The 23911-nt window shown below is 35.2% G+C and overlaps 1 protein-coding gene across 2 annotated transcripts in view; it reads left to right on the forward strand.

Annotated features, from left to right (window-relative positions):
• Nucleotides 1–1281: 1281 nt before the first annotated feature.
• Vrk1 (VRK serine/threonine kinase 1) overlaps nt 1282–23911 on the forward strand; it is a 64758-nt gene continuing 42128 nt past the window's right edge. For both annotated transcript variants that reach the window (XM_015495423.2, XM_048799306.1), the window contains exons 1-2: nt 1282–1436; nt 20836–21001. In XM_015495423.2, coding sequence (XP_015350909.1) covers nt 20842–21001 — 160 coding nt within the window. In that variant the 5' untranslated portion in view covers nt 1282–1436; nt 20836–20841. The remainder of the gene's footprint in view (nt 1437–20835; nt 21002–23911) is intronic.

Raw genomic sequence — 23911 nt, forward strand, 5'->3', positions numbered from 1 at the left:
GAGAAGAGTAAGTCAGGAGCCAGATTTCCATGAAATGAAAATCTAGAATAACAGAAAATCTATCATTTGCTGCTGCTTTTGTGTTCTTAGCATCCTGCTTTGTGGTGACTTCTTAACTTTCAGTAGGTCTAGATTGGTTTCCACAGAATGGTACTACTTAGTGTAGCTGGTGTTCCTTCCTTTGTTATTCTTGATGTTACATTTTTCCTTTCATTGACTTAAAAAAAGTTTGAGATGTAACTCACATATCATACAATATATTTATTAAAGAGTTTCAGTTCAGTGGTTTTTAGTATATCTACAGGCTTGTGATCACTATAGTGAAATTCAGAATATTTTCATCAGTGCTAAAAGAAACCCCCTACCCATTAGCAGTCACCATCCATTTATCCTACATTCCTAAGAATTCACTTTCTGATTTTTATCTATAAATTTATCCTGGAAATTTTTTATAATCGGAATTATACACTTTGTGATCCTTTATGGTTGGCTTCTTTAATTTAACATATTCTTAAGATTATTCATGTTCTACCATATATTGGGACTTAATTTCTTTTTACTGATGAATAATATTCCATTGTATGGATATACCATATTTTATTTACCCATTCGTCAAGGAATGCTGGGTTGCTTACATTTTTTGGCTATAGTAAATAATGCTGCTGTGAACTTTTGAGTACGAATTGTTGTTTAGATGTGTATTTCCATAACTCTGGGTTCAACTTTTGGGAACTAATGAAGTGTTTTTCAAAGTGGTCTGCACCATTTGACATTCTCACTAATAATGTGTAAAGGATTCCAATCTTTACAGATGCTACTAATACTTGTTATTTATTGTCTGCCTTTTTGTTTATACCTGGGTATGAAGTAGTATCTCCTGTTTTTGATTTCTATTTCCCTAATGACTCATGAGTTTGAATCTTTTTGGGTTCTTATTGGCCATTTGCTTATCTCTGTTGGGGAAATGTCTATCCAAATCCTTTTTGCCTATTTAAAAATTGAATTATTTTTATTATTGAATTCATTAACCTTTGATGTTCACTTTGATTTATCTTTAACTCAAAACATTTTTTCTTTATTTTTTCTTCTATTGTGTTCAGGGAGTTGTCATTCTGTAGTGAGCAGGAGGGTTAAAAGAATTCCCAGACCTTCCATTGGCAACATATGTGATTGTAGATTATCTTAGATTAGAAAATGTACATCCTTTGTGTTCCTACCGGTTCTAAAATGAACTATACCTTTCCCTACAAACCGGTAAAATGCCTGGCTTGGACTGTAATCTAAGCTTCTCATTTTACAGGTTAAGAAAAAAGACCTGGAGAAGTTGGGTCTTGTCTGAATTCATAGGAGGTGGACCTGGACCATGACTTTAATTCAGCCCATTCTTAGGAAATATCCGTTTGTTTCTCATCATGTTAGACTCAAGAGATACCAAGGTGAGTAAGACAGGATTCCCGATTTCCAGATTCTGACAAAATATGTCAAAAGAGACTGACAGATATACTGCCAGTGGCAATACAGTGTCTTTAGTGCTGTGAAATGTATACAGGGATGTGTATGCTCAGTGCTCTTAACATGCCCCAGTGCTGAGAGTTTTATCTTGCTTCTTTTGTATGTAGGCAGATTAGATTGTTGAGTAGTTGATTTTGTCTGGACCATTTAGTAAAAAGTGTTAACAAAAATGCCATCATTCAGATGCTGATATTACAGAAGAAACTGACTTTAGAATCTTCAGGGTTTTGCACTGGAACCAAGAAGATAGTCTCATTAAATGTACTATTTTTATACATGTAATATTTTCTAACCCCCCTCCCCCATATCCTGCAGTGGTTTATAATATCAAGTTTTTTTCAAACTGATTTTGTGTGTACACACACACACACACACACACACACGTATTTCAACATGGAGTGTCTGTTGCCCAGTCTGGTCTCAACTTGTGGACTTAAGTGATCCTCCTGTCTTAGTGTTCCTAGTAGCTGGGACTATAGGTATGTGCCACCATGCCTGGCTAACCCATTTTAAAAAGCAACTTAAAACATATTTTTGAAGACTTATTTCAGTGATTTATTGCTTTTGTTCTTTTAATCTTTAAAAGCCATACTCATTTTACTTAGTAGAGTTAGGCTGTGAGATATGTGTTTATAATAATATGAAAATATTTCTGTTTTATTTTTTATACTCTATGGAAATTATAATTTTGGCTGTATTATTAGTAATTAAAGCAAATATTTTACCACCTTAAGACTTTTAGTTTTGCAAATGATCTGTTTACAATATGTGTGTTTTTTAATTAGGAAAAGGGTATTTTTGCAAAAATTATACTTTGCGTACATATATTTTGAACTTTGGCCTTGCTGTTTAGTGGTTGTGAGGCCATGGACAAATTATTCAGTTTCCCTTATGGACAGTTTCCTTCTGTGTACAGTCAGTATAATAAGGCCTATGTTCTATAGTTACTGTAAAAAATTGAGATAATATGTTTAAGTTAATGTACAGCCTGCTACATAGATGCCTAACAATAATGTATTACATTTCATTTATACGTAAGTGTTGTATGTTATAATTAGTGGTTAAATGATTTCTGGTATAGATTCAGTCATTCATAATTGAGCAAAAATAAATCATTGTGTTAATGTAAGAACTTCATGTCGGTGTTCATTTTCAGTTACTGGTCTTTTAGAGATGTATTATTCTTTGAAGAGTACAAGCTGTATTGTTCTTTAAAGACTGACTAGTCTTCACCATCAAAACATTCAGGCATGATCTGTCTGCAAATGAAGATACTGAGAGTTGTTTTTCTACACAGTTAATTGTAGTGTTACTTGAGGCAATTGGTAGGGCCAACTTGTACTGAACCTGATATTACAGAAGCACTGGCAGATTCCAAACTAAGAACATTGGAAAGCATTACTTTGACATTTTATTTAATCAAGTTCTTTTAATTATTTATGAAGAATTTTTTAAAAAATATCTTAATCAAAAAGTTAATACATATGTACCACAAATAATAAATTTAAAAAGTTTCATTAAAGGGTAAAAAATGAAAAGTAAGCCTCTTACCCCTAAGGCATTGCCTGTTACTAATTAATTACATAGGTTTCTAGCAGTCAGCCGTGTGTGTGTGTGTGTGTGTGTGTGTGTGTGTGTGTGTGTTTTGTGATGGTTGTGCAACTTTTCTGGGTGCCAGTTTTATATATATATAAATATATAAAAAATTATTTGTAGCATATGAATCAGAGATTTCTTTATTTTTATGTGCATAGGCATATTCAAATACATGGTTCTTTCTTACATTTTTCCCTTAGCAATGTATCTTGTAGAGTATTCCATATTGATGTATGTAGATCTACTTCATTTTAAAAATTGCATGATTTTCCATTCTGTGGTTATACCATCATTGATTTAATAAGTCCCCTCTTGATCTAAGTTAAGGATGTTTCTTGTCTTCTGTTACTGTATACATTGTTGCAGTAAATATCCAGGCAGGCATTCCAGCTTGTGTAGCAGGATAAACCACTAAAAGTGGACTTGGTGAGCTGAAGGGTGAATATGCGTTTTAAATTCTGATAGATAATGCCAAATTGATATGCTTTTTTTTTCTCTTTCATACTCTTACTAACCCAGTATATTTTCTTTCTTTCTTTCTTTTTTAAAGAGAGAGAGAGAGAGAGAGAGAGAGAGAGAGAGAGAGAGAGAGAGAATTTTTTTAAATATTTATTTTTTAGTTTTCGGTGGACACAACATCTTTATTTTATTTTTATGTGATGCTGAGGATGGAACCCAGCGCCCTGTGCATGCTAGGCGAGCGCGCTACAGCTTGAGCCAAATCCCCAGCCCACCCAGTGCATTTTCTGACTCTTTGAATTTGGCTAATATGTGGCAGAAAAATGTCAGTTTAATAATTTTAATTTGCATTTTATTAATGGATGAAGCTGAGCCAATTTGCTATTTATTTGCAAGCTGTGTTGTTAGTGAAAGAAATCATGGTGTAGGACAAGATGTATCATATTTGACCTGTTTTCTAGGTAGTGGGGGAATGCGGATAAATGTCTTTTTGATATCTATAAAGAGAAAACCGGAAGTATAAACCAAAAACTAAAAAGCAGCTACTATGGAGAAAGAGAAAGAATAAGGAGAGAAGAAATAGTAGTTGTGCTTCTGACACGTTTTGTTTTTTGTGCTTTGGAAACAAATGTTTTATAAAATTTTAAAAATTTAAAGAAAAAATTATTATGTATTTAGACTAACATTAATAGGAACTAAGATTTTTAACAAGAGAAAAGAGTTGCAAATATGAAATCAAATTATCCAAAAATCCTGTAATTCTAAATTTGAAAAGGAAATGCCAGTATAGTGATATAGTTTTCCTGATAAAGAATTCTTGTAGCTCACTCCAGGTTGTAATGACAATCTGGGAATAGTGACTATCTTGGGACTGGATTTTGGTTTCCAAATAGTGATTTCAATTGAAAGGAAACAAGGCCCCTTGGAGGAGTGGCTGATTTTAGGTTTGGAACAGGAAAGTGAATAGGAGTAATCTGGAACATCTTGCAGTGGAAAGCAAGGAAACATTTTTAAGACTGTTGGTCCTCTCAAAAGGAAACAGTGACAACACAAAGGGGTTCTGTTTTTAGTGAGAAAGGAAAAAAGAGAAAACCAGCCCTGCCGTTCAGAAGCTGGCCTGCATTCAGTGAGGCCATGTTTTCTCCTGGTAAACATGATGAGTCTCACAGAATACCTTGGACAAGTTTTCTTTCAGGTCATGATAAAATGAGGCAAAGCATAGACAAAACCAAAACTAAGGTCAGTGTGCTGCCTACAGAGTACTTAGCCTGAATGCGTGATTTTCTTCTTCATTAATGGCTGCTTTGTCTTTCTTTTAGTGTACCCCAGCTTAGATCAGATTAATTGAGATACTCAGTTATAGAATTGTCCCACTTTCTCACAATATCCAAAGGTTTTTCCTAAAACATTTCCCAAATTACCAAAGCAATGCCCAAATCCTGGAATAGATTCTATCATCCCCTTACTCACATGCTCCACTATTCCTCACTGTGTATATTCCTGGTGGTCTTTGGCTGAAGGACACAAGAGGTAGAACAATTTGAGCAACAATATCAATAACAAAAATTATTAGATTATAGAGCTACAATCAGCAAAATTCAAAATGTGGGAAATTTTACAGGCAAATGACAAGAAGAAAAACAAATAGGGAGGTGGCATTTGCAAAGAGAGTCAAAGACAGATCAGCCATATGCAGTGACTAGTTTTTGGGTCTTGTTTGGAGATCAGCATGTAAGAAGATATATTTTGAGGTAGTTGGGGGAGATTTGAACCTTATTAGGAACTGTTAATTTTCTAAGGCAATGATGTATAATAGATATATTTTTAAAAGTAACTGTTAAAAGCATTTTTATTTGTAATGTTGTGGTGTCTGGGGCTTGCTTTAAAATAATCTTAGGAGGAACTAGTGCATTGGGATAAATGAAACAAATTGACCATGTGTTTCATTTTTGAAATAGAGTGATATATATATATATGGGCGCTCATTGTATCACTTTGTAACTTGTAAGCATTTGGAAATTCCTGTAATAAGAAGCTTACTTTTAAAAACCATTTATATATTTTTTTTTTCTATGAATTTGCCGGTCTGCCGTTTTCCTTTTTTTTTTTATTAGACTTTTATCTTATTTTTCTTATCATTTCAAGGATTTTTTTAAATAATAGAAAATTAGCCTTTTGTCTTATGCTCACAATATCCAATGTAGAGAAGCTCTTGGCTTCTATTTTTCATTGTCTTTTGAGTTTGTTCATGGTGCATTTAAAAAAAAAAATCTGTGTAGAATTTCAATTTTTTTGTCAGTTTATCAATTTTCTTTATGGCTTATGTGTTGCTTAGAAAAACTTATCAGACTCTAAAGCTTTTTCGTGTTTTCATGCTGTAATATGATGCTTATATGCTTACGTTATTTGGTCATCATAGTTTTCTCAGTATATTTAGTAATAATCTCCCCTAGAACTCTGCCTCAAGAGTAATTCAGGAAAAATGTTATTCAGTAGGTATCATGATTTAAAAGTGAACACTTAGAGAATTAATTGTAAACAAAATTTGGTGGTTAATTTTGCCCTCCCCTCCCATAAGAGTTAATGAAAAATCTGTTATTTACAAAATTTTTGAGTACTCTCAGTGTTATGTAAAACAGTTCAAATTTTCTGGTTTTAGAGGAGTTTTAGTATTGCCTTACATAAAGAAGCATTTCTTTTAGTTTTTGCCCTGGGGTCAGGGTTAGGAGCCAGGTATCCCTTCCCTTTAAAGGTGACATCCTTAGGCTTGCTCCTATTTTAAAAATGTCTGACTATCTTGCATCAATAGTGCAATGAGTTTCTAATCTTTTAGAAATAGTTGAATGTTACTCTGGTGTCTTCACTATTGGTTCTGGGAGATCTTTTTGAACCCAGGCATGAATCTTCTACCCACAGCATAAAAAGTCAGAATTATGTGTAGATTTTACAGAATCCATTCCTTCTGGGAGATGGGGGAATGGTGGCAGTGAGGTGGCTTGGGCTTGTGTTTGGAAATGAACATAGTGTTTGTTCTCAGTTAAAAATTTGTTCTGCAGTTGGTAAAACCTTTTTAGAACTTTTAAAAAAAATCATTTAAGAAAATAAAATTTGAGTAAGCACATCTAGTACTATATTTTAAGCATTTTACTCTACTGAAAATTTTGTAGTCTAATGTTAATTACTTTTTTAATACAAGTAAAAAAATGTCACTAGGAAAATTTCTTTCTTTGATTATATTCGCTCTTTTTTTTTGAGTTTGAAGCGTGAGTCTTCACCTAGCTCTTTCCAGCTTAGGTGTGAAAACATGACTAGTGTGACAATTGCTGCTAAAGATTGTGTCACAGTTTGAGTTTAGCTTAATGTTTTTTAGGAATAAATCTATAAATTTATGGGTTCATTATCTCTGGAGGTTCATTTCTGCATTTTCATGGTTTGTTGTGTTATATTTTGATAATTACATGGTTATTGTTTCAAAAGGTATCATATAGCTGTGAGTATCTGTCATATTGATAGGCATGGTTCTCTGAGTGAAACCAGGGATTGAGTTGGTATTCCAAACAGAAACCCAGAGGAAGGTCCATTACCTTTCCTCTGCCCCAGATTTTTATGTCAAATGGTATTGGTAATAAGTTATTTTTTTTTTTAAAAAAGCACATTTTCTATCCTTATTGGATATTCTTACAGTATTGTCACAAATGTAGAATTGTGGGAACAAAAAGAAGAAATTAGATGAAGACTTTCTGCGTTACTGGGAAGTGGCTGTATAAACTGAGAATTCTGTATTTTACTTTTCAGATGATTTCTTAGCACTAATCAAATGCATTAGTCAACCTCCGATTAGCTGACTCATTTGTGAGAGGATTGTCTTTAGATGTATTGCTTTCAAATTGTTCCTGATGTAATTTAGTGAAAGAGGTGATGAAGTTCTTTGTTGACCGATTATCTCTGTTGATTTTATTCTTTGACTTACTATAGTTTGGCTGGAAGCCATTTGCACCAAAACATGTAATTATTCTTAATCCCAAATAAGTTTGAAATACAAATGAGTCATTTTGGCCTAGGGATGGGTAAAGCCTTGTTTTGGGCTCCTCCTGAATCATTTGTTCACTAATTTATATATTTGCCCAGATTTTATTAAAATCTTCAAATACAGTAGACATGGAGATAACAGAGTATTTACACTGCATATGAATGACTTAATGGAGAAAGGAATATGTACCCGAATATCTAGGCCAATGGTCTAGTCTGTGCTTCATTGTCCCCTGAAGCATTAAGATATACAGATGCTGGGGCTGTTGTGGGATGGGGTCATTATTATTCCAGAGTTCTACTGCTAATTGATATATAGCCAAGGCAAGATTGACAGTTATTGCCCTAGATTTAGATGATGGGTACTTATGTAAGCAACTTTATTATTTTGCTCAGAACTTCCTGACATTCATTGAAAAGAGGAACCAGCAGTTTCATGACTCTTTGATATCTTAAAAACTTGGATCATTGAAAGAGGCACTTTCCCACCTCTGTGAGCCTGATACAGTTTAATTTTTTAGATGTTTACAACTGTTCAGTGTCTTTATAGTTTTGCCAAAGCATTCAGAAACATTGTTTACCTGGAAGAGTTTTTATTGATATTTGAAGCTGGTGGAATAATTTTAAATTATAACTGTGTGAATGCATGAAGCTCAGTGCAGACCAAAGGTTGCTATTTATTCATCTTTGAATTTTCAGCCCCTCACAGATTCCTGCACATACTATGGAGGTATTTTATAAATGCCTTTGGAATAGATGGGTTCAAGTGTTTAATTTCCTGGTGAACTAAACTGTTATAAAGAGAAAGCTTAGGAAATGTAGAGTTAAGAGATGATAAGCGTGCTTCCTAGACCATCTGTCACTAAGATCAATTGTTTCTACTTGGCACTGTAGATTTATTTTATTTTATTTTTTTGGAGGGGAGGGCAGCTTGGATAAAGTTCAAAACAAAACAAAATCAAAAAAACACTCTTAAGTTATTCTGTTCCTCTCTGTTTAGTGGCTCAGTCAGTACAGTTATTTAAAAAATTGGTATTTTATTACTTAATAAAGATGAATGCATTCAGTGCTTATTGCATTAGCAATACTATTTTAACAACTGTTAGCTATTTCTGCCTTGCCACTTTGTAGTCTATGTTTGATGCTTCAACCTTAGTGATACTTTTAAAATACAAGTCAGAGCATGGTACTTCTGTTTTCAGGACCTTTCAATGATTTCCAGTCTCACTCAGAACTAAAGTTTAAGTCCTTACAGTGGCCCATGGGTGGGACATATTCTCCACCCTGTGCCCATTTACATTAGCCATTTCTCTCTCTTGGGTAGTTCTCCAGCTGCGATGTGCCTTGTCTGAGAACAAGATGGACATGACATGTTCCTGCCTTTGCACCTGCCCCTGCCCCTGCCTATATGTGGGATGCTTTCTCCAGATCATTGACATGGCTATCTGTTCTCACTTTATTTATTTTTGCTTAAATATCACTTTCTTGTCAGGTTTGTCAGACCTTGTTTTAAATTCTATCCCCCTTCCCCACATGCCTCAACTCCTTGTCCCTGCTTCCCCCCACCCCTTTTAGCTCTTATTACACTTGGACGTTTTACATGTTTTAATTTTTAAAATTTATCTTTCTCTTGTGAATAAAATATAAGCTCCACAAGGCTAGGACTTTCTGTCTGCTTCATTTGCTGTTTTATCCCTGTCTTCTAGAATAGTGCTGGACACAGTATGCTGTCAATAAATATTTATTGAGCAAATGAGTTAATGAAGCAAGCAGTATACATAGTAATAACATAGAATTTTATGGGACTTGATATTTTTATTTTAAGGTAAGTGGCATAGTATGGTAAAAATATTCATTTTTGTCAAAAAGTTTGCATCTGGGAGTGGTGGTGCATGCCTGTAATCCTAGCTACTTGGGAGGCAGGGAGAAGCAGGAGGATCAATGAAGGTTCCAAGCCAGTCTCAGCAACTTATCAAGGCCCTAAGCAACTTAATGAGAAACTGTCTCAAAATAAAAAATAAAATTTCCTAGGGTAAATTTTATGTAAATGAGAGAAGGAAGCTAGTTAGCTAGATGGTAAAGAGCCTGTGGGTTCACTCCTCAAGCCACTCCTACCTCCACCTCCACCCCCACCCCCACCCCTGCGCCAGACCAAAGATGCAAATTGTTCAGTCTAATAGAACTGCTCAGTTAATAAAATGTAAAGAAGAATAAGGCTTAGTCTATCCTCTACGTTTTTTTTTTTTTTTGTGGCACTGGTGATGAACCCAGGGGTGCTCTACCACTGGGCTACATTCCCAACCCTCCCTTTCCTATTTGTTTTGAGATAGGGTCTCACCAAGTTGCAAGGGTTGGTCTGGAATGTGCTGTCCTCCTAACTCACTCTCGATTAAAGGTGTGTGTCGTAGCAATCAGCTCCATCATCTACTTTTCAGGGATGAATTTGATCTATTATAAACCCTTTCCTACCCTGAGGTGACTTTTTTGACACAGATACTATGAAGTATTTAAAATTTTGGATTCAAGCTTATATAGTTCATTTTATAGATGGAATGTATTTTGAGAATGAACTTATACATGTTAGTGAAAAATATAAAAAAATGTAAAAGCTTTGGTAAGAAATAAGTCAGTGGGAAAATACTTGACTTAGATGTTCTTAATGAAACATTGCAAATTAAAATGCAAGTATAATATGTTCCAAAACCTTGTAGAAGGTAGGTTTTGCCAAAGTCTGACCTTTTGCCAAAGTCTGAGTCCCATCAGTGGCCTTCAAGGCTCTGCTAGCCCCTTCATTTCACCTCTGCCTCCTCTCTTTGCTCATTTCACCCTGGCCACACTGGCATCCTTCCTCTTTGTTGGCCAGGCATGCTTCTACCTTTGGTACAGTTCTGGAAAATTATATTTCACAGAGGACAGCAAGCTTTTTGAAAGAAAAAGCTGTTACTTGTACACACAAATTATCTAGAACTGTGAATAACCTGAGTGGAGAATGCAATCAAACCAAAAGGAAGAGTTTGTTTCAAGAAAAGAAGAATGAAGCAACAGTGTTGAGTGTAGTTGGGCAAGTAAATAAGAAAGGATTGAAAATGTCATCTGGATTTTATAATGTGGTGGCCAGTCATGAACTTAGCAAGAGTTGTTAGAGTGGAGTTATGTAAATGGAGTCCAGGTGGCATGAATCGAGTATGTGAGGAAAAAGGAAATTATAGCAAGTACAGATGATTACTGAGACATTTGGCATTGAAAAGGAAAATAAAGGATGCTATTGGAGGGGGATTAAACATTTTTTTTATTTTTAAATTTTTTATCAGAGAGCCTTGAGGCACTTTTCAAAACTGATGTGAAGGATGCAATTGTCGTAGACACTGATTATATGAGAGAAGGATGAATTAATAGTATAAATCTTGAGAAGGTTGGAGAGGATAGAATATGAGGTGAAGGACCTGATGTTCCATAGGAGAATAGCTTTTTTACATAGTGATAGGAGAGAAGGAAGCTAGGATTGGATGCTAAGTTGGACTTGAAGTGGGTGCAAGTGGCATGTAGATTTGATTCTTGGAAAGAAAAGGGAGGGATTACAGGTGTTTGCCACTGTGCCCAGCCTGTTTTCTTTCAAAACTAGGATTTATATCATCTGTTAAGAATTATGAGTTAGGAAGAGAATTACAGTTTTGAAGAAGAATAAATAACATAATCACAGGGAGTGATTGCTTAGCTTAAAAGCAGTGGCAGTGTCCTCTGTAGTTGGGTGATATCAGCATAAAGTTAGGCATCAGGGACTTGGATTAAAAACTGACTTAAACGTTTTGCCTCTTAGTTATAGAAAATAAATTTATGGAGTTCCTACAAAGTATAATGTATTGTGAATAAGACAATTTTTGTATCCAGGCCGCCCATAAATTTATAGTGAATCTTTCTCATATGCAAGAAGAGGTGAACAGTACTTCAAGGAAGAGATAGGTTTTTAGGTATGGGAAAGGTTTTAATAAATGTATTTGGGTGGGGAGTGGTATAAGGAAGAAAAGGCCAAAGAGTGGAGGTAATGTGTTGGTACCATGTTAGTGGAATGAGGAGTAGTCCAGCTTGTCCTAAATTATCCTTGAATCCGTGTCTTTCTGTATAGCATGAAACATCAGAGAAGTTTGAGGCTTTAAAGAAAATTTCATAAAACTATATGACCCAATAAAGGAGCTTATATGCATACCTATTCTAGGGAAACTTTGAGTAGTCATGCAATGTATAATGAGCTTTATACAGCATTGTAATTTCCCAGCATGGGTATGAGGAATTCATAGAGCTCTTAGTGTCTTAGTATCATTGTTGTGATCCATTCAAGCTTCTCCCCCACCCTGCCCCTCTCAGCAGATTAAAAAAAATTCCAAATTTGAATCTAGAACTTGAAAAAATGCCAGTTGTCTAAATACAGTACCATATTATGATAAATATAGCTATTGAAATTTTAAAATCTATTCACAAAACTTTGTTTTAATATTCATAGCAGAACTTTTTTGGAATGTTATCTGAAAAACAGAGGACCATTTTATCATCAGAGCTGACTATTAATTAGGCTATTGTTTCAGATATAAAAGTTGATCTGCCACTGAAATTCTATTTGAATATGTATAGTTCCAAGCTTGCTTTGTGTATTTAATAACTTTAGTACCATAATTACTCTGTTTACAATTAAATTTTGGTGAATATGCTAATATGGAATATACCAGTGAGTGATTTCAGCAAAGGGCAGTATTGATTTGCATCTTGATGTGCTTTTCAGTTGCATCTGCATTCCAGTTAGTATCAAAGGGAAAAGAAGCAGTCAGATTATGTAATGGATTATGTGATAAAACTTTTTTCTTTCCTTCGAAACCTCTCTGTTGCATTGGCTACTATTATAGTAGATTTGAGTGAAGTTATCTGAAATTAATGCAGAAAGATTTAATTTGGTTATGGGTTGTACCCTCCAGTGTATTCTTTAATGGAAACCTTAATGAAGATATTGGTTTCATTATTAGAAGAAGTCTGGAATGTACTAATGCAATTGTTTAATTCAAATTAGTATTTTAGAACACTCGTTAACTACTAAGGCAAGGACTTGTGTTTATGTTACTTTTGAGAGCAGGGATTTGATTTTAAATAATTCCCCTTTCAGAAATTATCTGAAAAGGAACAAGGAGATTGAGATACAACAGATTTTATATTCTCAGAAACTAGTTGGCTTCTTATAATAGTCCTTAACTAGAAAATAACAGGCACTTCCAGAGCAGTGAGGTCAACCAGGAGTATGGGAGGATATTGAAAGGGACACTCAGGTGTAGACACAGATCCCAGACAAAGCTTGCAGAATCCTGTTCTCCAAAGTAAGTGCATCCCTTGAGAGGCACACTACTAAGCTTTTGTTTGGAAGAACATGAGAGTATTGAGAGAAAAGGACATTAGGCAATGTTATGATATCACAATGTCCTATGTTGTTGTTGTATTAGTGTGTATTCATATATAAAAGAATATCATTCTATACATGTGTGCAGTTATCAATTTATGGCCTCTCAACTCCAGTTTTTCCCCTTCTTTGTTCTGTTTAATACTTGAGCTGGACTCTGTAAATATTTTCTCTTTTCTGGAGTAATGTTAGGTTTTGTTGGTAGAAGGTGAGAGGGGGTCACTGCAAGACATAGCAGAAGAAGGGGCTTCTCTTGCTGTTGTTGTGTCTTTTTTCTTCATTTGTTCGTTTTTCTCTCTCTCAAGGTCCAGCTGCCAGCAGTGCTTTCTCTACTGTGAGTGTTTTTAGCACTGCAGTAGGCAGCTTATTGCTCCCACCAGTACTCTCCAATGGACCGGCTTCCAGCTTACCAGTACTCCAGAAAACTCTACCACCCAACAGGGTATTGCCACAACCACTCCAATGAAGAGTACTCTCTTGGGTACTTTCACTTAGCCTTTGAAATAGTAACAGTTTGCCTGCATTTTCTATTCCCACATTCCTTAAAATTGTTTTTTATTCCCTTTAGTGGTTGACCACCTTTTATAAATTAATAATTTTTGTATTAGATTCTGTTTAAATTACTTATATGTTTTCTGTCTTTTGAGTGAACCCTGTTATAACTCATGATTTGTGTAATTTACTATTAATTTTGCATAAATAGAGTGAAATAAATCACAAGTGTACAGTTTGATTAACTTCTAGGAAGTATTAAACATACAGTTTAAGTATCATCAAGACTGGCTTTAAAACATTGCCAGATCCTGAGGTACCTTCCTCATGATGCCTTCTTCCAACTCTTAAGTCATTTCCTCCTGAAAAAGTATCCGCTGTTTGATTTCTGTCACCATTGATTAGGTTTGTTTTTATTGAAATTCACATAAATGAAACCATATAGTATTTCTTCTTGTCTGGCTTTTTTTTCCCTCAACATAGTGTTTGGGAAGTTAATCCATTGTGTTATATTTGCTTTCTTGTTAATGGGTATGTGGGTTCCCGGTTTGTGGCAATTGTGATAAAAGCTGCTATTATTCTTGTACTTGTCTTTTGATGGACATATTTTCATTTGTCCTAGGTACATACATAGAAGAATTGCTAGGTCAGTTAATTAACTACTGTCAAATGGATTTTTCAGAATGGTTGAAATGGTAAAGAATGTAAGAGAGTCCCAGTTGTTCTACCTTCTACCAACACTTGGTATTGTCAGACTTTCACAGTTGATGTCTTTAAAAAAACCTTTAAGGAATAGATATTTAAATGCTGTTTTGATGTTTTAGATTGTGTTAAAAGAAGAAAAGCTTCCAGAATTTTTTTGTGAAGTGAGCATATTATTAATACCTAAGTATGACAGAAGACAATTAATTTATAGATCAGTCTTATATGAATTTTGTTTCTAAATAAAATGTTAACAAATAGAAATAACCCAGAAGCACATTAAAGAATCATCATCACCAAGTATAATTTTTTTTCCCTCTAGGAACAGTTATGTTGAAATGCCTTCTACAAGTATGTGGTATACTAACTGCATTTCTTTACATTTTTTTTTTTTTTATAACTCTCAACACTTTGAAGAGACAAGATGTTGAGTAAATGCTTGTTTACTAATACATTGTCCTTGAGCCTCTTGCACCCATGAGAAGCAGCCCCTGAGCACTGACATGGCCATTGGTTGCCTGAGGTCATCCTGAGATTATAGGGAGCAGCAGAAGGGAGTCCTCCACATCTTTTTTTCGTTAGGAACCACATGTAGGAGTTTCATCTAGGTACATTTTAAAGAAATATTTCTGTGTCATAGTGACTTCTTTTTGTCTGAGCCAGAGTATATGTCAGTGATTCCTTAACATTCATGTGGAGCTAACTTAGGTGTGAGTATGCTTTTAACCCAAGGACAAAGTTAGTTTCAAATATTATTGATGTTTTTCATTCTTTGATTTTTGCAAAGAAATCAATTAGCTAGGAACTATATGTAAATACTTTTGTTCCTGTAGCAAGGCCAGGGTCCCCTAGAGGGTCTTGGGTCCAGGATCTTCACATCCTGAGCCAAGAATTGAGCAAGAACTGAGAGGTTAACAAGCAAGACAGAGGTTTATTGAAATTGAGAGAAAATGCTCTGTGAGAGTAGATGGATTGAGCTGCAGAGTAACTTGGAGTCCCATCTACACAGTGGAGCTCACTTTTACTTTTGGATTTTGGATTTTATTTGGGCAGTGTTAGTTTTTCCACCTTTTCCTGGGGTGGATCTGGGGTTGATTGACTCTTGATTTGACAACAAAACCTGGCATAATTTCTTCTTTATTACCCATGCATAAGTGTCCCCTCACCCCCCCCCCCCACACACACACACAGAGGGAAGCAAACTGCAATGCTAATGATATGCTAACTAGTAATAAGTTAACTTTAGGTCAGTTTCTGGGCTATTGCATAGACTGAAGATCTTTGGGAGACTTTCCCTTCATCTTGAATTCCTTTTGTGGTCTTCTACATTTTTCCCTTTAACCACAGGATGACCCAGTTTTCCCTTGAAGGAAGGGGCTTCAGGTAGAATGTTGAGAGAGTCCTTGGTGGAGCTGAGAGTTATAAGGGGTGGTTCCTTCCCCATGCCCTGTCTCCTGCCAGTCACTTTTATGTGAATATTTTTTGTGCTTGGTTTTCTTGGGTTGCTATGGTATATTTAAATTCCTTGAGCACTGTGGGTTCCCCTGATGTGTATGAGAAGTGAGAAAAAGAAGAACAAAATTGATTAACCATTTGGAAAAAGCTGGTTTCCTACCTCATACCAAAATAAATACAGACAGATCAAAATTTTACCAGCAAAATATATACCATAAAATAATAAAAGAAAACATGAGAGCCATTAAAAGTTTTTTGTTTTTTTTTTTAAACAGTGGAGGTCTTTCTGAGGGTGTCATAAAATCCAAAAGCTAAAAATAAACAATGTGAAAAGATAAGTTGGGAATATTACTTGCAATACAAAGAAGTAATTTCTTTAATACGTAATATATAAGAATTGCCTATCAACAAAAAGCAAGAATAACAATCTGAAAGAAAATGAACACAGTTCACTAATAGTTCACAGGAAATGAAGTACAGATTTTGCTTAGAAGTCTTTCTTCTTTTTGATGACTGGGAATGGGATGAGCTTACTGAGTATAAAAAGGTTTCCAGTTTTGATCCCTTAGTGATTGTTAATTATAGGAGGAGTAGTTTTTTAATGTTTAAAATTATATACAATACAGAAAACTGTATCAAGCAAACAGGTTTAATGAATGTATCTTTCAAGGTGATCTCATGAGCACCATCTTAATCAAAAAATAAAACTTTGCCTGCCACATCTCCCATCCTAGTCACAATTTCCACATGCTTACCCCAAGTAAAGTCTGTCTATTTTTTTTTTTGAGAATTTTAATATTTATTTTTTAGTTATCGGCGAATACAACATCTTTGTTTTTTTGTATGTGGTGCTGAGGATTGAACCCGGGCCTCACGCATGCCAGGCGAGCGCGCTACGACTTGAGCCACATCCCCAGCCCTAAAGTCTATCTTTTATGATAACCGCTTTCCTATTTTCATTGTTAACTTTCATCCCCTAAGTACTGTGGTTTAAATTTACCTGCTTTTTCTTTTGTTTTAGATATTTTAAGTTTTTTAAAGTCCAGTTTCCTTCTTCCCTATTCTGGTTCCTCCTTCATTTGTTGAAAATTGTATGTGCTTCAGGATTCCCACAGGAGTTTACTGATCACATTCCTGTATTAGTTTATCATGTTTTTCTTGTCGTATCTTGTAAATTAATAGGCTTGATCAGATTCAAGTTCTGTTTGGTTTTGGTTTATGTTTTGGTGTAATTGCTTTATGGGTGGTGGTGTGAATCAGGAGACAAGTGGATCTCTCTCTCATTTCCATGGTAGTTGCTACCAGTGCTTATTGCCCGGATCCATTAATTCATTAGGAGATGGAGTTGGGGAAAATGGTACTAATCTAAAACCATTCTTTTTTATTAGCTGAAATATTTCTTAAAGAGAAATTTCTCTTCATCTTCTATTTGCTTACCCAGTGGTACAATTCATGCATGAAAGAGAATAAAACCTTGATTTTTCTCTCTTTACCAGTTTTTATAATGAATTGGTTTCCTGTTATTCTCTTAAAATTTATTCATTAGGGTTTCTTTTGTGAACTCTTGGATATATCCATTTTATGTGTTTGAATGCATTGTGATTATTATTTTTACTGACTCAAATTTTCCCCTTAGTTGGACTATCTTTGAAACTGGCTCCTTAGACTATTTTATATAAACCCTGGTGGTTTTTGATAACTTTCTTGCCATTTAGTATTACAAGATGTCCTAAGCTTCTCTTAGAGATTTTCCGCTCCAGAACTGGAATCAATTATTAAAGAAACCTAGTTTCTTCTAATGGAAACAGTTTTCTTTACAGTTCACCACCAGGATGTTTGTTCTTTCTGGGTTGCTCATTATATCTAAACTTTTTTGTGAACAGGGATAGGGAGTACAAAGTTTCGTATACATATATATGTGTGTACTTTTTGTAAAAGGTGAACTGTCTTATAAATTAAATGTATTTTCTTTTTTTAGAATTTTTAAAATATTTATTTATTTATTTATTTATTTTTAGTTTTCTGCGGACACAACATCCTTGTTTGTATGTGGTGCTGAGGATCGAACCCGGGCCGCACACATGCCAGGCGAGCATGCTACCACTTGAGCCACATCCCCAGCCCTAAATGTATTTTCAATACAGCATTTTTAATGTACTTCTCCTTTTTTCTCATTTATATCTCCTTTCTTCCAAATTTGAATTGTGATTTTTAAAGACACCAAGGATAATAGAATAAGAATGTTACTTATTACAGTAGTCTCCCTTTATTCACAGGGGAAATCATTCCAAGATCCCCAGTGGATGCCTGAAACCGCAGATATACTGCGTATACTATGTATTTTCTTTTATATACATACCTGTCGAAAATTTATAAATGTCTTAAAATTTAGAGTAAGAGATTAACACCAATAACTATTAATATAAAACAGTTATGAAGGGGCTGGGGTTGCGGCTCAGTGGTAGAGTGATTGCCTTTCACATGCAAGGCCCTGGGTTCAATCCTCAGCACCACATAAAAATAAATAAATAAAAAATAAATATTAAAAAAACCCCACAGTTATGGAGCTGGGACTGTGGCTCAGTGGTAGAATGCTTGCCTGGCATGTGTGAGGCACTGGGTTTGATTCTCAGCATTGCATATAAATAAATGAACAAAATAAAAGCCAATAAAAATTATAACAGTGGCAGAATTATAATTATACCTTAATAAGTTATGTGTGTCTCTTTCTCAAAACATTATTGTACTACACTTATTCTTCTTGTGGTGCCTATCTGATGAGATGAAGTGACTTGGACATTATGATGTGGTCTTAGGCTACTACTGCTCACCTTTTTTGCTTGGACAAAAGCATTGCATTATTGTGACAGTCAGTGGTGATAACCAAGATGACTGCTATGACTAATGGGAGCTGAGGGTATGCAGCATGGACACAGTGGACAAAAAGATGAAACGTGTAGGTCTGAGCAGAGTGGTATGACTCAAGATTTCATCATGCTACTCAGAAAGGCATGCAGTTTAAAATGGATGAATTGTTTATTTCTGGAATTTTCAATTTAATATTTTCAAACCTTGTTCATCCTTGGATAACTGAAAGGATTAGTGAGGGGTTATTTTACTTATTTGCATCATTCCACATATATGGACACAATAGCTTTAGTTTACAAAAGCCAGTATCACTACAGTATGATTACTGGAAAGTTGCTGCTTTTGTATATATATTCTCCCACTTTTTATAGTTGGAATATGTCTGCATTGTTTGGATATATGCCCATTTTATGTACTCCATTCTCTCCTTTGTAACCCTTTTTTCATTTCAGTTCTACACTTGTATATGTATGCATATTTATTAATTTAGTGTGCAGTGCTATTGATGTTTCCTTAGTGCTTTTGGATATCTGAGACTTGGTCTGTAGTAGATTCTTGTTACCTTTTTCCCTGTTAGTAACACTTCACAATATTTGTACTTTGATTTTCCCTATTATATGTATTGGTTTTCTTTGTTTTATGAATTCGTGATTTTTCACATGAAACATTTTCATTGGCTGGATATTGTGGCATACACCTGTAATTTCAGCTATTCAGGAAGCAGAAGCAGGAGCACCCCAAGTTTGAACCCAGCCTTGGCAACTTAGAGCCTGTTTCAAAACTAAAGAAACAAACAAATAAATAAATAAAGGGGCTGGAGATGTAGATGAGAGGTGGAGCACCTCTGGAGTCCATCCCCAGCACTACCCAACCAAACCAAAAAAACCACTTTCTCATCTTTTTTGCCCTTTCTGAATTTTTGTTTTTTTCCTTTTCGCTTTCTGTTTCTCTTAAGCCTAAAGTATTTTTCTTTTCAGCCTACTTGCATTCTAATTTAGTCTTCATTTCTGAATCTATTTTTCTTTTTCTTTTTTTGTGTAGGGGGTCGAACCTTAGGTTCTGCCACTGAGCTGTACACCTAGTTCCTTTTATTTTTAATTACTTTTTTTCTGCCACTTAATTTATGAGTTTTTCTAATGATGATTTTTGTTAATCTTTGTATATAATTTTTATTTACCTTGTTTTGAAACATTTATAGCTTTTAATTTTCTGGGAAGAAGTGTTTTTCTGAAGGGATATTTTCTTTGTTCTTTTTTCCCCTTAATATGAATTTTGTGTGGGACTAGACCTTGATTCTTTTCAGTTGCTGAGATTTGTATACAAGTAGTTTTCTTTATGTACAGTTAGTTTTAGTTGGACTTTGAATTATTTCTAGAGGTCCCTCTCTATTTGTTTTTGTGTAGTCTTCTAAAATGTGGGGGCTAGTACCCAGATGCACTTTATTAGAACCTTGTATTATCCTCGTGATGCTACTTTGGATTGTATCCTCAGCGTTTTCTCTTTAGCTTGGGTGGAGCCTGGCTGGTTACTTTGGAGAGTTGTGTAGTCCAGCATGGTTTGTCTTACCAGCTCAAATTCTGGGTTTTTGGAGATAGAGATATTGCCCCCCGTTTTGTTATCCGTGGGTTTGGAGTTTTGCTTTTATGTTGTCCTGTCTGCTGTTGGGGGGAATTCAAGGAGAATTAACAGCTGTGCTGCTGCAACCACCAGGCTCAGGGTTAACCTTGAGCCTAAATTCCCTCCTCTGTTAAATGGAGGTGATATTGTGGTCTTCAGACTTTTGAGAATGAATGAGATCTACTTAAAGCATCTAATCTAGTGTCCTAAGTGCTCTCCTAAGGGCCTGTTGTATTTAATTGTATTTTGTTTTCATAATACAATAGTATTGTGTACCTGTCACATCAGTGTTAACCTTTATAAACTACTCATGGCATTGCTATAATGTGTGCATTCTATTTGGTGCACCTTTCCCCCTCAACTTCATGGAACGATTTTTTAAAAATAGCATTTTGATTGTAGATGATATGTAATTGAAACTTAAAACTAAATATTTTCCTTGAAAGTAATTTCATAGATCATTTTATTTATAGTCTCCTATCCAAGCTAAGAGATAATGAAATTGAATTTCAGCCATTATAAATCAGAATTAGCAGATGTCCTTAACTTAAGTGTTGGGATAAGTAGGAATTCGAACAACCTCTTTGCACAGAAGCTTTCCTTTAGGAAAAATGTTTTGAACACTACTGAGATTATAATTATGAGTGTTGCTTTGTTCTGTCTTACAGTGAAAAATGCCTCGTGTGAAAGCAGCTCAGGCTGTAAGACAGGGCCCTGCAAAGAGACGTCTTGCAGAACAATTTGCAGCTGGAGAGATAATAACTGACATGTCAAAAAAGGAATGGAAACTAGGATTACCCATTGGCCAAGGTGGCTTTGGCTGTATATATCTTGGTAAGTGTATGACTACTTCTAATCATCAATCCAAAGATTTATGTGCTTTCTTATCAAAATGGTTTCTCATTTATGAGCTATTATTGGATGTTCCTAATAATCTGCAGTCAACTTAATATTGTATGATTAAGCAAAAATGCATCTCTGACACAGGAGTAGAAGATTGCTCATTTAATCAGAGTGGAAAAAGGATAACATATATGTCATACTATCACTAGTGTGCACTATGGCTTTAGATTTTTAAGGTATTTTATACAATTTTAATGTCTTGAGACTCAAAGCTATGTACTTCTTTTCTCCCCCATTTCTACCCAACTAGAATTTATTCTCTCTTTGACAGATTGTACATGTCTTTTACAGCTGTGGATTTTTCCTCTCCTTTCTGCACAACCCAAATCAATCAGTGTAATGGAATTAGGAGAATGACCTGGAAACTGCATATTGGGCTTGATCAAATGTACCACTAATTAACATACTTACGTTGAAATTTTTGGAGATACATTTAGAACTTAGAAATTCTGTAGGTTAAATTATTGATTTAAAAAATATTTTACCTGAGTATTTGTAAAGCTTTCTGCTTCACCAAGAATATTAGTAGGGGTTGTATTAACAAAGCATTTTGTATTAGCTTTTGATATTTCTCTTTAAATTTTCCAATTGTTGTTGTTATCCCACCTCATCTCAATTTAGTTATTTAACTGTTTATTAATTTCTCCATGGAAGTTTATGAAATTGTACTTTTAGCCATGGAACCTTTTTTTTTCTTTCAAGCTAATAGTGTAGCATAGATGAGAATCACCTGGAAACTTGTTAGAACTGCAAATTCTTAGGCCCTACTCCAGACCTGTGCATTCAACACTGTAGGAGAGGGCCCAGCAGTGTGTTTGAAGTTTGAGAACCACAGCACAGGTAAAATAGCAGCTGCTCTTACTCAAGAGAGGTCCTACCTTAACTTCCTCTGCTATCAGTAGGCTTCACTTAGTCAGCTGCAGTCTCTTGGCCTGTCTTCATAAAACATAGCTTCAAAATTGGTGTTTTTCTATATCTTATACATTGTATAAGACTCATATAGGCAGGGGAAACTTGTCTTTGGGAAAATAGGTATTGATTCCTTGATCTTGTTTAGAGTCATACCCATTCCACTGAATTAGGCTGTATTTGACTTCAGGGGAAAATCTTCATAAACCCTGAAAAAGTAGTAGCTATATTAGCCAAGTGGTTTAGGAGAAATGGGTAGGTTATATGTAAGTTGTCTCTACTGCAGGATATGTGGATTTATGACTTGTTAATGGCAACTTGTCTCTAAACAAGTAGACCCTTTTTCTATTAACTTGCTTTAATTTATAACCTTTTGCAAATTTGAGACTTGCTCTGCATGTGTGTTAAATGTTTTGTTTGTATGTATTATTAACAGGTGCTATCTAGTGTTATTTTTTAACATCAATGGTTTTATATCACTATGTGGTAAAACTTTGCTTTTGTAAACCTGGGTTGACCAATTTAAAAAGAATGGATTTGCTTGAATATGGCTGCCTCTAGTTCATCTCTTTGTACACACTTATACATTGAAACACCATATTCAAGATCATTTTCAGTGTCTATTCATGAAATTAATAGATTGCCTTGGAAATTTCATTGATTTTTTTTTTCCCCCCTGTAGCATTCGATACTGTATATCTTTCTTTCTCCCCGCCCCCCCCCCCAACCATGCTTCCACCATTGTCTTCATGGTACACTATACCTTCCCCCCTTGTTTTCTTCTTCTGGCTGTGCTTAGTCTTCTTTTTAAGTACTCATATGTTCTTCAGCTCTCCTTCCTTGTCTCACTTATCCCTCTGTGTATTCTCTCAGACTGATCTTATTAGATTTCATGGCTTTTGTTACTTCTCTTTATTTTTGATTTCCATATCTTTCATCTATAACCTAGGGCTTGATCTCCTATATTCAGGCCCATGGCCAGTGGCCTACAACAGGTCCCTAGATGGATGTCCCATAGACATGTCTTAAATTTATATCATATTTTATTTTCTGATCATGTCATGATTAGGAGAGGATTGTCTGAATAAATGAAACCTGTTAAGCTAGATACTGGGAAGATGTTCTTGAATATTCCCTCATTAATTTTTCTAGTACCTTATCTACTCCTATTGCTTTAACTGTGACTTCTCAAATCCATCTGTTTCTCTCCTTCTTTCCTGCCAGTACCCTAGGTTAGGCCATTATCTTGTCTGTTCTGGATTCACACTGAACCAGAGATTCTTTCTTCTCATCTAGTCCTGGCCTCCTTGCATCCCATTGTTCACAGTGTGGCCTGAGTGGCCTAATATGCCAAACAGATCATTTGATCATTCTGTTTAAATCTCTTTAGTGATCTTCAGTGCCCTCAAAGAGCCAGGCTTTTTTTTTTTGCATACAGGACCCTATATATGTTTGTTTCCTCAAATCTATGCTTCAGCCATCAGTCTGCCCTTTGTCTCTCATCTGTGAATATGCTGCTGCTGCCTTTTTTTTTTTTTAACTTACTGATTTATTTTGTTTAACCAATACATCCAACATAAATCATTTCAACATATAATTAAAATAAAATTGCCAATGTGATAATGTCATGGCATGGAGCATGTGGCAGGGCCAAGCTGCTCACCTCATGATGGAAAGAAAGCAGAGAGAGGACAGGACCAGGGTCCCAATAGCTCCTTCAAGGACATGTGCTGGATAACCCATTTCCTCCACTAGGACCCACCTCCTGAAAGGTTCCACTAGCTCCTAATAAGCCCCATCAGCTAGTGACCAAGCCTTTAACAGATGAACCCTTGGGGACACTTAAAAATCCAAATCATAACACAGTTGTCTGTTATATGCCACATATTTATCTATTCTTCCCCTTGATGGACATTTAGGTTGTTTCTATGT

This window comes from Marmota marmota, unplaced genomic scaffold (assembly GCF_001458135.2).
Source record: "Marmota marmota marmota unplaced genomic scaffold, marMar, whole genome shotgun sequence".
Classification (NCBI taxonomy): domain Eukaryota; kingdom Metazoa; phylum Chordata; class Mammalia; order Rodentia; family Sciuridae; genus Marmota; species Marmota marmota.